General features: G+C 34.8%; 1 protein-coding gene across 2 annotated transcripts; it reads right to left on the bottom strand.

The window, feature by feature from the left end:
• Positions 1 to 363: 363 nt before the first annotated feature.
• Positions 364 to 18,589, bottom strand: slc22a15 (solute carrier family 22 member 15). Of its 2 annotated transcripts, XM_079833105.1 has the most exons (12): positions 18,349 to 18,589; positions 9,960 to 10,103; positions 9,621 to 9,753; positions 7,981 to 8,145; positions 7,767 to 7,896; positions 6,630 to 6,851; positions 6,393 to 6,533; positions 6,224 to 6,306; positions 5,770 to 5,878; positions 4,107 to 4,179; positions 1,881 to 2,039; positions 364 to 576 (listed from the first exon to the last, which is right to left on the bottom strand). In XM_079833105.1, exons 1-12 carry the CDS (start codon positions 18,430 to 18,432, stop codon positions 520 to 522), a joined length of 1,500 nt encoding a protein of 499 aa, XP_079689231.1. In that variant the 5' UTR covers positions 18,433 to 18,589; the 3' UTR covers positions 364 to 519. The 2 variants fall into 2 exon arrangements, with proteins under 2 accessions (XP_079689231.1, XP_079689232.1); XM_079833106.1 differs by lacking the exon at positions 364 to 576 and having other exon boundaries at positions 1,908 to 2,039; positions 6,224 to 6,301; positions 18,349 to 18,584.
• Between the last annotated feature and the right edge of the window lie 480 nt (positions 18,590 to 19,069).

The raw sequence follows: 19,069 nt of genomic DNA on the forward strand, positions 1-19,069 counted from the left end.
TATATATATGTATATATATATATATATGTATATATATATATATGTATATATATATATGTATATATGTATATATATATATATATATATATATATGTATATATATATATATATGTATATATATATATATATGTATATATATATATATATATATATATATATATATATATATATATATATATATATATATATATATATATATATATATATATATATATATATATATATATATATATATATATAAATAAAACAATACAGCAAGATATTTGTTTTATAAATGGCAGTAAACACATGAAATTAGCAGGACTGTCAGACATTATGAGAAACAAGTTTACAAATAAGTATCTGGTCCTTTTTTTTTTTTTTAAATAATCCTGATTGTTGCATTAGTTGAATTGATCCTCTGAGCAGATTGCTTCTAGAAGGCACCTTTAGTCTTTCGGTGAGTCTGTGTATGGGACAACATTCTGGCACTGGTCAGTTGTGCTTAGGAATTCCTCAGATGTTTCCAAGGTCCTTGTCTCAGTCACTATCAGCTCCGTTGTGGTCAACTAAATGCTTTTCTTCCAAAAGGTGGACCTAAAAAACACACACAAAAAAAATGTCTAATTCTTATATGGTAATAATAAATTACAGTAAAAAAAAAACTGAAACGCAGTATGTTGGTCATTAAAAGTTAAAAGGAAATTGGTATGAAAAACCAACGGCATCGTTCGCATCACTGTGTATAAAACACTGAGGAAGCCTTCAGAGCTAAAATTAAGACATGGTCATTTGCATTTTACCTTCGACACATGCTGTAAAGGGTAGACCAATCACAGCTGTCTGACCAATCAGAGCGAAGTATTTCTGGTCCAAATACACTCCTTCAGGATTCAAACAAGTGTAAGAACGTTTTTTTTCCCGAGTATGACTTCATAAAGGGCAGAATTCCTTGTATGGGCACCGGATGAGCGTGTGTGCACATCAACCAGAGCTTCGTTGGAAGAACAGTACAGAAGCCGTCGGCAGCACTGTCATTTTGTTTTTAGACCACAAAATCAACAATGTCACTAAAGAAGTGTGTTTTTGGTTGTGAGGGAAAGATAACCTTGTTCAGCTCAGCTTCCCAAATAACCCAGCGTTAAGGAAACAGTGGATGCAGTTTGTTTTTCCAGAGCAGCAATGTAGTTGTGCAAGTGTGTCATGAGTCGAAACCGCAGACGGTGAGTGAAACTCTATCAAATGTCTGTTTTGTTGGCAATCGGCGCGTAAGTGCATATAATGTAAACAACACGAACGTACAGTGAATCAAAAGTTATCCAGGGATAATGCAATGATGTATTGAGTGTGTGTGTGTTTGTGCTCTTGACTCTTTAGCTTCGCCCACTGCATGCTTCCACGAGCTCGGCTGTTTTCGGAAAGAATCAGTACAGCGTATCTGTCTTTTATAAATATGATCAAACTAAAGACTCTTCGGAGATATGAAGGATGCAATACTATTCTATAGGTCCTCAAGATTAACATGAGACTGGCAGAAACTGTGTGTGTTATGTACCCTTTAAAAAAGCATACTTGGGGCATTTTAGGGAGTTTTTTTTGTGATAACTACTGATGTTGTTAACACAATGCTAGCAATGTCAAAGTCATGGGTTTGATTCCCAGAAATTGCAAGAACTGATGAAATATATGCTTAGAATGTAATGTAAGTCGCTATGCATAAAAGCGTCTGCCAAATGCATTAAGGGAAATGTAAGCGTAAGGAGACCGCTATATAAGAGACATGAAACTACACACAAATATTTGGCCGCAGAATGTTGCAATCAACTAACCAGAAGTAAGTACTCCAGAAAATTGTGTAATTAAACACTTTAATAGGCTTATGAAATTCTATCCATATTCACCTGCGGCTCTAAGATTCGCTGGTAGGTGGGGCTGGACAGTTCATCAAGAGTTTCAGCAGCAGGTTTATTGAGTGTCTCCGGTAGGAGGAGCCCCAGGCAGCCCGCGGAAATCCCACACAAGCAGAACACCATAAAAGGCATGGAGGCATGCAATGATTTCTGGGGTGGAGGGTACATAATCAATTAATAATATAAAAATAATAAATCTCAAATCAAAGATCACAAATACATTGTATATAAGGGTAACACTTTATAATAACTGCATGCTATGAATCATTAGTTGAGCTTTAGTAAATAGTTAATTCATCATTTATAAAGCATTAATAGACATTAAGCAGTTCATAAATACAGCTATAAATGCTTTATTCTTGATATTTATCATGTGCTTAATAATTGTATTTTCATACTTTATTAATGATCATCAATGAAGTATTACATTATTTATAAACCAGTTATTTAGGAGTTGTCAGTGGTTCATAAAATCATTTAGAAAGTGTAAGTAAATGATTAATAAACTATTTAAATGTACATTTATACATACTATTTAGACATATAGTAATAGTTACTCAGTGTGTTAATACATTATTTACGATTAATTCAGGTAGTTATAAATCATTTAGTAGTGGTCAGTTAACTATTTTTGTGAGCTCATCTAAAGTGAGGACTATTTATGCCCCGTAAAGCTTTTACAAAAGAGATTTAAAGGCTCAGTTTTCTTCTAAACAGATCTGGTATCATGATATAAAATGAAAGAATAAACATCTTCAGTTAAAAATTCCTGTACACCTCCAGAAAACATAACTGCAGTTAATTAAATCTAGCCTCTGCAATCTGATATAAAAATAAATTTCTGTTAAGTGTAAACATTTCTGAATAAAAATTTACAGAGCCAACACTGGATTACAGTACAACCAAAATACAACAATTGTTTTTTATAAAGCAATAATTGGTAACACTTTACAATAAGGTTTCATTAGTTAACAAATGTATTGCTCATGGTTAGTTCATGTTAGTTAAAGGGATAGTTCGCCCAAAAATGAAAATTCTGTCATCATTTACTCAACCTCAAGTTGTTCCAAACCTGTATGAGTTTTTTTTCTTCTGCTGAACACAAAAGAAGATATTTTGAAGAATGTTTGTAACCAAGCAGATAGAGCAACCATTGACAACCATAGTAGGGGAAAAAATACTATGGTAGTCAATGGTTTCTCTGCATCTGCTTTGTTACAAGCATTCTTCAAAATATCTTCTTTTGTGTTCAGCAGAACAAAGAAACTCACACAGGTTTGGAACAACTTGAGGGTGAGTAAATGATGACAGAATTTTCATTTTTGGGCGAACTATCCCTTTAATGTTAGTTAATATAAATCCAGCTGTTCATGGTTTGTTCATGTTAGTTCACAGACAGTGCATCATCTAATGTTAACAATTTTTTATAAAGTATTAGTAAACGTTGAAATTAACATTAACAAATAATGATTTATAAGTGCAGCTCATTATTAGTTCATGTTAACTAATGTAGTTAACTAATGTGAACTAATGAACCTTATTGTAAAGTGTTACTGCAATAATAATATAATAAAATGTAACAGTGTCAAAACTACCCAAGTACTAACTTTAAAACATTAGAGAACAGCAGTGCAGAAGAAAACTGAGCCTTTAAATCTCTTCTGTAAAAGCTTTACGAGACATACATAGTCCTCACTGTAGCTCACGAAAATAGATAACTGACGACTATTAAATGTTTTATAACTACCTGAATTAATCATGAATTACAGTAGGAATATTTAAGTAGTTTATTAATCATTTACTCACTTTCTAAATTATCTTATGAATTCCTAATTAACTGGTTTGTAAATAATGTAATACTTAATTTAAAATGATAAATGATAAATTGACCATTAACAATGTATGAAAATACAATTATTAAGCACATTATAGATCAAGAAGCATTTATAGCTGTATTTATAAACTGCTTATTAATGCTTTATAAATTATGAATTATATATTTACTAATGCTTAACTAATGGTTCATAGCATGCTTATAGCATGGTTCATAGCATCAAGGTATTATAAAGTTGTTATATGCATACAAAATATGTTAATGCAATATTATTAGAAACATTATTGAGGGAAATATAATAATAATAATAATAATAATAAAACAAAGTATTGTAGAATTAGAAATTTGGCATTTCTCAAGTCAGCCAGATCATAGCTACTTACCAAACTTGGCACAAACGGGGCCAGAATTCCCCCAACTCTACAGGACATGGAACACACACCCAACCCAGCGTTCCTAACACACGCAAACATGCTTACATTAGAATTAAACTAGCACATACAGTGGCGTACTTTTCGTTTGTACTGACCAGAAGTCGTGTTAATTGTATATTGTATATGGCGAGTGCGCTCCAGTGTGGCAGCAGAGAATGGGTTTAGCCTCCAGAACAAAATTCTAATTAAATGAAGTTGTCTGTCCGAGGCAAAGATGCAGAATCTAATGTAAAACTGCCTCTGCATCAGCCTCCTTAGAATACATTATTAGTATACTAAAAGTATAGTAAACGAGTTTTGAGTTCGGGCAGATACAGACTGTCGATTGAGTTTAGTTCAGTTGATTTCTTATGTTTTGTTCATATTATAATCTTAATTGATTTTTGTGATAGAATATATTACATTGTTCATATTTGGCTGTCCAGGCACAAAATGTCATGCTTTAGTGTCTTCCACTATCACTGTGTGAAAAAAAACAACATCATTCATCTGCTAAGTGTGGTGTTGAACATGACAAGTGACGCACAGTCTCTCTTCTCTTCATAAATTAATAATCTAGTCCAGGGGTTCTCATACACCCCTTAGAGGGGAGATATTTTTCCATTAAGGACCCCCTCATAATTATAATGAGTGATTAAGCATATGCTTTCTACAGTCTGTACTCTTATAATCAAAAAGCATGTCTAATTAATTTAAATAATACAATAATACAAAATAAAATTTAAATCAACAATTTTCAATTTTTCTCTTTTTTTCCAATTTAATGGTTAAAGTACATTTTAATAATCAAGAAGCATGTCTAATAAATTAAATTCATAAATCTTTAGCAACTTAATTTTTTTAAATGTTTGCAATAAAAGATAGAGATTTAAAAAAAAAAAATTTAATTATCAAAAAAGGCGGTAATGAAATGAAGGCTAATCTTTCAAAATGTAAATCAAATGAAATTTGAAAACAATTCCATTTATTTTTTAGCAAATAAAGTTCTGCACAACAGACGTTTACTGTTAATATGTAAAATATGTGATTATTCCTTAAATAAAGTTAATAATTGTATTATTATTATTATTATTATTATTATTACTGTGAGAAGTACATTCTATTGTACAATAGTGATACATTTCTGTTTTAATATCTTCAAATTAAACCAAACTTTTATTTTACGGGTTGTTGTGAGTTTTTGTGAGCATGTGATATGACAATAGTTTTTATGACTGGATTCCACGATTGAAGAAATCATAGGGCTCTTTCACAGAGCACACGTTGAGAAAACCTGACATAGACTATATGCTCGTCCTGTAAGTTCATGATTAAAATAAAAATGTGAACGAAAACAAAAGCTATTAAAAGTCTTGACCCTGTTGGTCAAAATGACGGACAATGAGAAAGTCTAATGCAAACTCTGGTACTGACATAAATTACAGTGATTGCATAAGAATGTACACTAGAGGGCGCTGTTTGCTCAAGCAGAGATTTTTATTCTGTAAGGACATTCAATTTAACACATTTCAATACACATTTCTACTTATAAAAGGCAAGTGTAAAAGAGCTAAAACACAAAAGATGTGTTACGTCAAACATCAAAAACAAGCAGCAAAAGTGTTGGCTGTACCTGATGACGGTTGGGTAGAGCTCTGACGTATACACATACGCAATATTGAATGCAGCACTGACCATCAGTTTTCCCACTAGAGCCAGTGACGTGGCACTTATTAAGGACCCTAAAAAGCAAACAACAGCCTTGACATTATGTATATTTAGGGAGAATACTGTTGAATCTTTTTTATGTTCATACAAATATTTAGACATGTTAAGAAATAACATTTTTGCTGAATATAAGTATACATACTGCCCTAAAAGGTATTTTAAAGCATCTAAAGGTATCTTTAAAATGTAAACCAAGTGACATCCGCAAACTTCAAATTCTCCCATTTTTCTTATTGTTACTTTTTTTATTTTTTTATCTTTTCTATAAATCATGTAAAAAAAATCATACTGTGTGACAGATATACTCTGTGGAAAAATGGGAATTTTGATTCTAGTAACATTTTTGGAAAGATGATCACCTGATACAGGTACAACCGTTGTGAGCAGACAGGATACGCCTGCAAAGGTGAGAAAATTGGCCATTGACTTCCTCCTGCCTGCCCTGAAAGAAAAACAAATATACTCAGATAACAATATGAGAGAGTCTGATACTGCAGTGTGTGGATGTGATTGTGCGAGTGTATTTACCACTGTTTGTTAATGAAGTACATGCAGAGAGGGTAAGCAGGAAGTTCCACCAGGCCATACATGGAGACACTAAGGTAACGATTACCTTTATCTTCACTGGCATTGAGGGTCAACCCGTAATACACAAGGCTACAGGCATACCTGCAGAATATGCACACACACACACACACACGAGTACATAAAAATGCACAAATTTAGAAATGAAGGTATATATATCAGCTCTTGGCAAATACTCACCACACATACATGAGCACCACAGTCCTCCAGCGCAGTATGGGATGTGTGAACAGCTGGAAAACCCCAGGGCTGGCTGAGTTTGGAGAGCTGGTGCTGACAGGCCGGCGGAGCTTCACTGGAATTCGGCCTTTCCCGTTCCTCACAGCGAAATCCTGCAGGATGTCCTCGGACTGCTTTGTGTGACCCCGAGAATAAAGCCAGCGAGGAGATTCTGGCAAAGTCCTGGCATAGTCAGGGGAACACAATCACAGAAATTAAGTTAGACATTCACATTTTATATTATAAGAAATCATGTTTAAGAGATGTTATGCCATTTTAAATTAGATTCCCATATTTGAACCTTTTTTGAGGGGTTTTTCAAGTGTTTACTTATAATACAGGATTAAAACTCTTCCTTGTGGTTGAGCTAATTTTTTGCTCTTGTTCCATATTTATTGACCTGCAATACGAGTGAAAGGACAGGAAATGATATATACAAATGTGACATTTAAAAATAAAATTTTACATGTTTTTATTGAGTCGTTAATTTAGGCTTATTTCATGGCAACAGTGTAGAATGAATCAGTTAAATAAATAAACATAAAATGATTAAAATCATTTACACAACCATTTCAAAAGTTTGGCATCAGTAATAATTTTTTTGGGAGAGAGAAATAAATACTTTTATTCAATAATGATGCATTAAATTGATCAAAATACAAAGATATTTTAAAAGATATATTTTTACATTTAAATAATATAATTTAGACATTTAAAGATTTATTAAAATAGAACCGTTATTTTAAATTGAAATAATATTTCACAATATTACAATTTTTACTCTACCTGAATAAAAGATACGTTTTTCCAAAAACAAAAAAAAATCTTATAGACCACATTTTTTTTAATGGTAGTATATAAATTTGTTTAGGTGCAGTTGAGATTGAAGAACAAATACTGTAACTTTTTTTTTTTTTGTCTAGGGTACACCTTCACCAGGGTTTAGTGTTCTAAAAATTGACACCAAGAGCAGCTTTACACAGCACCCTTTCACTGTAAACAATTCACTTGTGTCAGTACCATCCTGGTATCCTTTTAATGAAGTCACAGTGCTGTAGTTTAAAAGGAAGTAATGCTCCGACAACACCGCTCACTTACACACAGAGCAGGAAGAGCAAAAGTCCAGGACAGTTGGCCACAGTTGCTAGGTTCCGCCACGGCCGAACATAATAACCCAAGGCGCCGAACAGAGCGATGCCCACTGCAAAGGTCATATTAGTCAAGGTCCCTTGAACACAGACAATCAAATTAGCTTCATATGCTACTGTGAAAGTAAACACCAAAAGTGATTTAATTATTAATTAATGTGCACCTGTCATAGCCCAGTAAGACTTTCCCACATATTCCTGAGTGAGAACAAAGCTGACCAATGACATTCCTCCATTCATCAACCCCACCAGCAGCCGAGACACAGCAAACCACTCATAGCTGGGCGCTAACGCTGTGCCGTACCCAAACAAGACCTCAAAAAACAGACCTGAGAGAGAGAGAACGGTTTAAATAGTGGTCACTATAATAACAACAACATGTTATACTGTTGTTTTAGAAAAGATAAGGTTTTATGTTTGCTTATTTGCTCTTGGCTTTCAGTTGGTTGTGTTCAGAACCAACTTATTTGCAATGTAAAGCAGCTATTGATGGTTAAACAGATGGAAAAAGGCCAATCACAGCTGAGAATGCAAATACTACAATGATGTAATCCCTGATAAACATTCCATCAATTAAAAACATTTCATATTTTATTCCTTAATACTTAAAGGGTTAGTTCACCCAAAAATGAAAATTCTGTCATTATTTTTTTGCGCACAAAAACTATTCTCGCCGATTCATAAAGTTATTGTAGAACCACTGTAGTGAGATGGACTTTGTAACGACGTCTTTAGTACCTTTTAAGGGTCTTGAGAGTGTAAAGTGCCATTGTGCCAATGGAGGCCTTTCAGAGCCATCAGATTTCAACTAAAATATCTTCATTTGTGTTCCGAAGATGAACGGAGGTCTAACGGGTGTCGAACGACATGAGGGTAAGTAATTAATGACAGAATTTTCATTTTTGGGTGAACTAACCCTTTAAAGCTGCAGTCTGTAAATGTAGCTTGTTTGTCGCCATCTCTGTTTGAAGCCTGCAACTGCAGTTATTTGTGGAATTATCATCTTTATGTGGGTTGTGCATCGTCACGGCTCCTCAGCGCGGATGAATCTAATGTTTTGAGGAGTATGTGTGGCTGTCATTCATTCCCCGCACCGGTGTGGATACTGTACTTCGGAATCACAGATTCTATGTCTTGGAAGTATGACCAAAATAAGAATTTTCACCACAAAATGTCATCTGAACAAGTAAGTAACATGTCTGCCACTTTTGTTCTGACCAACTTGGAAAAAAAAAGCATTACAATAAATCACGCTACCAATGGTGATTAAATCTAACGATCGCTTAGCTCATATCACATCAAACCGTGCAAATTATTATTATACTTTGTTTGTTTTGTCGTTTGGATCTTTCTGGATTACAATCTGCCATCAAAATGATACATTTAATTATTCAAGCTGCTGTGAGAAAAGACTATAAATGATCCGCCACCTGCAGCATCCTCACATGAGATACTACTGCTAGCCGGACTCCTTTATGTATACAGACGTGATGTAATGATGCAAAGACGTGCTCGAATTTCCAGTGGAAATCCACCAGTAACACTCAAATTATAACACATTATTACAAGCTTACCGCTGTGAAACGGGCTAAGGTAAGGAGATAGTTTTGAACACTGGCTGGTTATGAACTTCCTCAAAATTTGATTTGAAATTTGAACATTATCTACAAGAAAAAGGTACGAGAAACCCTAAAGGTTAGAAATCCCATAACCATAATGTTTGAGGCTTTAAAAGCACTGTAACAATGTGAAACTCTAGATTATAGTTTAGTAAAGAACAGAAACCAGTTTATCTCCATCCTACCAGTTAGAAAAACCGGCTTCCTGCCGATTTTATCAGAGAGTGGTCCAAACAGGATATTCCCGATTAGCACACCTGCAAAGAACAGGGACCCAGCCAAGTTCACTTTGTAGGCTTGATGTTTAATTAGGTACCACTGCAAGAGAAGACCAAAAGAAATATCAAATGGCTTGAATATGCATGCATCCATCTGCTGTCCTGTCCGAACACAAATATTATAATATAGAGTATACACAGTTCTTCCTAATTCCTAAATTCTTCCTAATCTATATAAAAGTTTAGATTTGTATTCGAAAGAATGAGCAAGCTTAAGCCAAGCTTGTTTGATGCACAGTCTCTTACCTCAGTCACGATTGAGCTGACATCCCCTGTGAACTTCACACTTTGCGTTATATCACTATCCCCACCTTCAGTAACAGGTTCTACATGATATTCTGGCACTGCTCCCACTAAAATTATGAGCATGGTCTGAAATGCCATGTAAATCTGTTTAAAAAAAACAAAAAAAAAAACATTTCAGGTTACTTAACTTTCATTGATCTAGGCCCAGTTCCCTTCCAGTAAATGAACAATATATTCGCAATGATTTCAGATTATATATGGTAAAGATGATCAGTAGAATGTTCTTATATATATATATATATATATATATATCAGGGCTGTACGTTTTTTTGAAAATCCCTCCTGCAGTGTGTGCAAACCTGGTGAAAAACTACAGGAAAAGTTTGACCTCTGTAATTGCAAACAAAGGCTACTGTACCAAATATTAACATTGATTTTCTCAAGTGTTCAAATACTTATTTGCAGCTGTATCATACAAATAAATAGTTCAAAAATCATACATTGTGATTTCTGAATTTTTTTTATTTAGATTATGTCTCTCACAGTGGACATGCACCTACGATGACAATTTCAGACCCCTCCATGATTTATAAGTGGGAGAACTTGCAAAATAGCAGGGTGTTCAAATACTTATTTTCCTCACTATATATATATATATATATATATATATGCATGTGTTTGAGTAAAATTAACATTTTTGTTTTATTCTATAAACTACTGACACGATTTCTTTTTCGATTTCGATTGTCCTTTAGTCATGCGTTGAGTCATGCATTCTTCACAAAGACGGATCTGCCTGATTCCAGCCTTCTGAACCATCAGATCGTCACAAAATTTTACAGTCAGGGGTGTGAGCAACTGGCTACGTACATGCAACCAAATAAGCCATGAAAGCCTTTAAGTAAACACCTTAATCAATCTGATTGAGCGCGATCCAAATTAAATTTCGATCAGATTGGAAGGGGTGGTTTATTCCTTTTCAAATCCGAACAAGAGGACATGTAAACAGGCCTACTCTGCAAGTGCAATGACGTAGAAATGGCATAATGACATATGACTAACGTGTCATTCTAAAATTCTACTACCACTCATCATCATCTTTAATACTCTCATCCAAAGGCGACTGGTTTTGGGCATGGGTATAGGGGCCTTTTTACTGCTTGATAAATATAGGCAGCATGGCACAATGGTTCATATGCTCATTGTCTCCTAAATAGGACCCATAATAGATCAATATTAAGTCTGCCGTTTAAAACAAAAGAAATGTAGCAATGTAGGAGAATAGTATGTGCAAACAGCGAGAAACTGTAAAAAAACAAACAAAAAAAAACTCCATTCTGATTTGAAGCTTCAGAAGCACATCAACCCGATCACTTTATTTAGCGTTCATGTAATCACTATGTTCAGATTCACTAATCAGAATGAATTAATTCATTTAAAAAAAGTTGTGGATCTAAACACTGAGTTGTAGGCCTCTCCAAGTCTCTGTCTAACCAGGTGTTGGGCAAAGCTGAAAACGGGACCCATCAGAGAAGGTCTGAATCAGGCAGATCCGTCTTTGTGAAGGACGCTTGACTCAAGCCACGTACAATGTTATCCTGGAAGAAAACATGCTTCCTTTTGCTCAGACAATGTTCTCCAATTCGAAGGACTGGCTTTGCTCCAATCACAGGACAATGCTCCAATCCATACAGCCAGGCCAATCAAGGTGTGGATGCAGAACCACCAGATCAAGACTCTGTCATGGCCATCACAATCTCCAGACCTGAACCCTACTGAAAACCTCTGGAACGTGATCAAGTGGAAGGTCACATGCCCATCAAACAAAGCCAAGCTGCTTGAATTGTTGCTCCAGGAGTGGCATAAAGTCAGTAAACAGCAATATGATGAAACAGCGGTATATAGGAATTAGGGTTATTCCACCAAATATTGATTTCTGAACTCTTCCCAAGTTAAAACATTAGTATCATGTTGTTTAAAATGAATGTAAAGTTATCTTTGCATTATTCAAGGTCTGAAAACATGGCATTTTTTTTGTTTTTCTCCAAATACATACTCTAAATGACGATATTTGTATTTAAAATTTGGAAGAACTGTTGCCAGAACAATAAATTAACAAAAATGTAAATTTTACTGAAAAGTGAAGGGGTTTGAATGGATTTACTGTTCATATGTATGTGTTTTTCACATTTTGTTATGTTGCTGCCTTATGTTAAACTACTGCCTTTTTTTCAAATCAATCTACACCCCTACACCATAATGACAAAGCAAAAAAATTATCAACATTACACATTTCTTAAAAAGGAAAAACTGAAATAAGTACATTGCATAAGTATTCAAACCCTCAACTCAGTATTTTATAAAAGTCCCCCTGTAGTCATTAATTTTATCCTTTAAAACTCATCTTTTATCATAAAAATTTCCTGTGGAAAAAAAAAAGAAAAGATTCATGCCATAAAATAGCTTGAATGTAACTATACCATTGCTTCACTTATAGCATAACCATGAATATGCAAATGAGCCCTGCCTCCACTTACTCATCCAGGCTCATCTACAAGTCGGTGTATCAGAATGGTAATGTGTTTTATGTAGCCTATCTCACGTCGGACACATATCGGTAATTTATATGATTAGCCTTTGGCTTGACTACGGTATCAAACAGCTAATTATGTGTTGTTAATAGGGGTGTAGCAATACCTTCATGTCATGATTTGATATATCACAATACTAAACTGACAATACAATATTATTGCGAATATGTTTAAGCTTAGTTTGTGCCAATCCTGGATTTTAGGTAGCATTAAAGTGGTTTGGCTTTTAGCAGTGTTCATCTCCATAGTAACATACACACCACGGCTAACCAGGTTATGTTCTGGACAAGAGATCTCAAACTGAACACCTCGGATGCAATAAAGTCACTCCCCCTTTTTCTACTCCAAATTAAAGGTCACTACATAGCAAATGGGTTTTAAAGACTAAAGTGTCTGGCTTTTAAAAATGCTTATTTATAATAATAGTAATTTTGAATTATTTAGATATAATTTATGTAATTGTTATACCCTTAATCAATTACACATTTATTATTTTAGTTAATCAATCATTAATAGGCACTATTAATATAAATAGCCTATATAAAAGTCATACTTTAGGTCAAGCTTTAAAATCAATAAATAGCTATAAAAATAAAGCTATAAAAATGACTACATGTGAGCTTAAATGTTAAATTCTCTCTATATATCAACTAAACTAACTTCTTAACTTTTACTTGCATTGACGCAGTAAGATTTTTCGGTAACACTTTACCAGTGGTGAAAAGAGAACTGAAAAAGCATACTCAAGTAAAAGCTAGTAGAGTAAAGGTACCCGTCCTAAATACTACTCAAAGTAGGAGTAAAAAGTAGCCATTTTAAAAGTACTCAAGGGTAGTGAGTAGTGTGCTATGAATGTTATTCCACCTTATACCCTGCAGATTAAAAACGTATCTTACTCTTTTATGGATGATTCTCAGTAAATGCAAAAAAACAAGAGATCACCAACAGTATTTCAGTATTTCTCCAAGTTTTATTTTTGACTGCTAGCACTAAAAATACAGCCATATAATATTCGAGAAAGCAACCAATAATCTGGTAACATTTATGACAACCATTCTGTAGAGGTTTTCTTGCGGTTAATTAAAAAAGGTTGCAAAGCGCTGCACATTAAAAATGTTACGTAATTTCAGTGGATGCGCTAACAGAATATGTACCATTTGTGAGTGTATTATAAAATTTTATATTCTGCAGTTTATTTTTAGTAACTGTTTAAGGCAGTTTCACGATTTTCTGTCATCATACAGTAACCAGCAACAACCCCCTTTCATAAAGCGCGCGTGCCTCTCACTATCATGGTTGATTTGACGGGAGTCCCATGCGTGACGCATGGAGTCACAGGACTGATTATTTGCCTAAGCCAATCACGTTGACAGGAAAAAGATAAACATAATGTAGCGACGCCAGGTTTAGGGAAAATAGTAGGGGTGCACCGAAATTTCGGCCCCCGAAAATGTTTGGCCGAAAATAGCATTTTCGGTTTCAGGCCGAAATAAAACAAATAGCCAAAAACGTAAACCGAAAATGAATGTCACCCGCCCCTCCCATCCGTGCGCAAGCGCTTAGGTTTCACTCGCGGTCCAGCTGTTATCACGCGTCTGCCTATCAAAGATTAAGCATGTCAGCGGTATGAGAACAAATAGAGACGTAACTAACGTTAGCTGAACTACCCATTGCCAGAAGCGACAATCCCCTTGACTACTGGCGCGCGAACGAAGGCTGCTTTCCATTGCTTGCGCGGATTGCACGCAGGTATTTATCTGCCCCAAGCACCAGCACAGACAGTGAGAGACTATTCAGTGCAGCATCTCAGTTTCTTAATAATATCCATTCTGGGATTTTGTGTGCAGTTATTCAGATAATTGTGGATCTTTTTTTGCACAACTTTTAAAAAATATATATATTTTATGGAACATAAAACTTGAATAATAATATTATTTGGTATTATTATTTATATTTATTGTTAAAAATATTTTAGGTTGTTACGTAACTTTATAAAAGTTTGATTATTCTATTGGTTCGTGTTTTTTTTTATTTCAGACCCATTAAATTCAAGCAATTTATATATATATATATATATATATATATGTTGGCGTATTCAAACTATGCCTTTGTTTTGAATAGGCAACCTCTAGCAGACGAAAAAGTTACATAGTGCAGCTTTAATCTTTGCTAATGTTAGTTAATAAAAATCCAGCCGTTCGTGGTTTGTTCACGTTAGTTCACACAGTGCATTAACTAATGTTAACAAGATTTTAATAATGCATTAGTAAAAGTTGAAATTAACATTAACAAAGATAAATAAATGCTTTATAAGTGCAGTTCATTATTAGTTCATGTTAACTAATGTAGTTAACTAATGTTAACTACTGAACCTTATTGTAAAGTGTTACCGATTTTTCTTAAAGTTGTCCTCTTTCACAGACAGCTCTTCTTCTTCCTGTGTAAATTTGTTTAAATTCTTAATATTTTTCAATCATGTAATATTCTGCAGAAGAGGGAGGCTTGTTTGAGATGTGCCTCGCCTCGAATAGGCGGCTGCAGTGAGGGGCGGAGTGAAAAAAGTGCAGGCAAGACGGACAGTTCTCTCTTCTCGTAGTGGATCCGACACCTGCGAGATCAAAGGCGGATATCGTGGGATTTACACTCGTGCGCTTTGTTGCTGATAAACTGGATGTAATTTAAGTTCTGTTACTTTTATATGAAAATAAATATTATGAACAAGACACCCAAAGTTTTTGTTATTTATTTCCATTCGAAAGACGTGTTTATCAATCATTTTTACTTTAATTACATACATGTTTTATATATTTTTTTTATAAATATGACATCACAAACCACAGAGAGATCGCACTGTCCGAGAGTTTGGGAATATTCACACATAAAAACATGATATCAGAGTTTTAAAATAAAACTTTTAAAAAAAGAACCATACATCACGGTTGTTTAATGGTGACACCAGTAGACATGTGCCGGTATACAGTGATATGATATATCACAATAATGAAAATGCACAATATTGTTATCGTGGGCATTTCAAAATACTGTGAATAATTATTTATTACGAATTATTACGATTTTTAGAATGCATTTTAAGAATACAGTACCCATCAACCATTTAAAATTAACAACACGTCAAAGAGGAACGCGCACTGATGTAAACAGACCCAACGTGCATGAGCAGCACATGGTAGAGCGAGTGAAGGAGATGCCCTGAATGAAAATGCACATTCACACTCTCTGACAGCAGAGGGCGCTGACGGAACGGCAGAAATGTAGCCGTTTCCCCGGTAATCCTCGTAAACAAAACAACCAAACACACCGCCATTCAGATTTCTGTATTCTGTATTCGTATATGGTGCTCATCACATCACCAAATACTTAAAGACTTAAGGCTAGATATTGTTTGAATATGTTCTGATTCTTTGTCGTTCAGTTACACACTTTACAATAAGGCTCCATTACTTAACATTAGTTCATTCATTAACAACCTGACAATGAAATATACTTCTAAAGCATTTATTAATCTTAGTTAAATTTACATTGCAGCATTGAATAACACATTATTAAAATCAAAAGTTGTAACTGTAATATTTAATGGACCGGAGCTAACACTAACAGTTGCTTTTTTTAACTAACGTTATCAAAGAAGAATAACTTATGTAAAAATTTAGCTATTCGCTCTTTGTTAATTCATAACTAATGAGACCTAAAGTGTTACCTATTTTTCTTTATAATTCTTTTGTTTTAAGTATTTGTTTACTTTATACATTTTTGTGTATTGCTTTATTGCATTTCAATGTTTGGTTCTTTTTGTTATAAGAAAGTTATTAAACCTGTTATAGTATGACAACACTTTTTTTTTTACTTATTTCAACATCGTGATAATACCGTATACCGTGATAAACGCTTCAGCAATTAATCACAACATGAAAATTTGTTACCGGCACATGCCTAGACAACAGCTTAAAAATATTCATGATTTTGGGTGAACTATAGGCTACACAATACAGATTGTAGAATTTCTTTATAGCGACATATTGTGACATGAATCAATATATTGTTACACCCCTAGTTGCTAATGTCACACAAACCATATTACCGTTTGCCATTTCAAGAGTCAGCAGTTGACTTCTGGAGAAAGACATTGATCATCCTAACATCGTAATATACAACACATACATAATTAACCCGTAACATTGAAAATTTTAACAAATTATTCATTTCAACAGAACAATATACCGGGATAACCTGCCTTCTCTCGAGACTGGGTATGGTATAGGTATGGGAAACATAGCCTACATTTTGTAAGAAAATAGAAAAAGCAGGAAATAGACCTCATTAATCCAAAGTATTACTTGATTTATAAACATTTTAGGTTTGTTCTAATACTTACGAATTAGCGAGAGGCAACAAAGTAATGACATTTCTGGATGATAAACTCTTTACCAGATTTAACATGAAAGCAAGTGAAAATGAAAACCCCAAACTAAGGCTGAACGATATATCGTTATCGTATCTATATCTAGATATGAACTTTCAAGATATTACTATCGAAAAAAGCAACGATATAGATTTCCCCTCTCCGCGCTCGCCCTGCATACAACTCTGGCAGTCACAACAAACATCAGTTTTACGAGTGCCCTTGAATGCGCTATGCGCCGCTAAAGCCAGCGCGCGCACACTACCAGGGACGTGGGAACTATATTGTGAGAGGTGGGGTGGCGTTTCCATGGTGACGCGTCATTGCTTGTCACGTGACACACCGCAGCAGCAACAGCGCTGAACGAATGATGATCTGCTTTTATGTCATTTTTTTCCTTTTTTATTCAGAATATTCACAAATGTGTTAGCTATGGCATGAAATATCTGATATTCCGATTGTCAAATACATGCAAGTGGAAGTATATTGTTGTTTAAACACCTTTATAACGATCGCGTTAGTTGAGCTGTATGCGCGATGGGCGCCGCCGTGTTCGTTTGTGCCGCAGAACCTCTGTTTACAACACGTGAATTCATCCACTTCTCCCGAAATACTTAAAAGTAAGTGGCTGGTGAACTGGGAATAGAATAGAGTAAACATTGAAGTTACTTACACAATGTGTATCTGATATTAATAAAACGTGTCGAATTATAATGGAAAGGATTATTACCTCTTGTGTGTATTTTACAAACTCCAAATGTATTGTTTTTTTTAGTACTTATGTGAATTTATGTTTGAAACCTAAAATAAACAGTATGTGGTTGAAAACACTGAAAAGTTGTGACATATGACAGCTCTGAGCGCGCCTGTCTCTGGCTAAATTCAACATTGGATCATGTGATGCACTTGATCATCCGCTCCAGGGACCAGCCTAGACTGATTACACCTGTGTGATCGTACTTGCGAAAGGCTTAAAAACAATACATTTTCTGACACAAATTTTTGAAATGTAGGTTTAAATCAAATATTTTAATTCAGATTCTGGTTTTCACCGAACACGTAGTCATATCGTATTGTATCGATATATCTGGCATGAAAATCGAGATATGAAATTCTGTCCATATCGTTCAGCCCTACCCCAAACTAATGATATAAGCAAACATGTTAATGACTGACTTATAACTAGGTCAAATTAAAGCAAATACATCCCACTGCCTGAAGTTAAGAGAATGTAAGTATAACAAGGCTTTATAGGTTTGATCCCTCAAATATAAGTTTTGCATAACTACTGGCTTGTGTGACCAGAAATATAAGATTTACCTACACAAACACATACCAGTCCTGTTTTTACGGATCTGCATGTATCTTCTTTAGTTACCTGTAGGAAAACCAGGATGGTGATCATCCGCTTCTGGTGTTTACCGAATTCTCCAACCACCTGGAAAGCCTCCTCTAAATCCATTCCGGGGTCAAATCATCCGACTGCATGCCATCGAGTGTATATTTACATTTTCAATAATGGGTTTGATGGCAAGTTCCAACTGAGGTTGCAGATGCTCCGCTAGCTGTAATCTGGCTTCCCCTCGCAGTCGCAGACGTGGAATGAAATCACGTGGTACATAGAGTGGTTCTGATTGCACGAGACTCTGGCATAAAAACACGTGCTACAGACAGCGGTTCTGATTGGACGAGGGGAAACTGAAATTGAAACGGGCCTTTTCGTTACCTAGGGCACGTCAAAGCACAAACCGGTGTGCAACGTTTTGCTACGGTTTCCGGTTGAACGTCATGTTTCCTGGAAACGGTGTGCAACAGGTTTGAGATGCGTTTTCTCTCGTTTGATGGGTGTGTCAAAAATGTCAGCCCAATCAGCAGCAACATGTATATAAACCACGCGGTATTAAAGAGACAGCTCACACAATGGGTCCAAGTGAAGTTGTTTGCAAATGTGTCCGCTGAAGCTCAGTATGTATACGAAACAATTGAAGATATGATTGTCGTAAAAAAAAAAAAGATACAGTATATATATATATATATCAACTTGATGATGTATTTATTTATATTTTTAGCTTCATTGCAAGGCATATTTCATATATGGT

This window comes from Gobio gobio, assembly GCF_949357685.1.
Source record: "Gobio gobio genome assembly, chromosome: 13".
NCBI lineage: Eukaryota > Metazoa > Chordata > Actinopteri > Cypriniformes > Gobionidae > Gobio > Gobio gobio.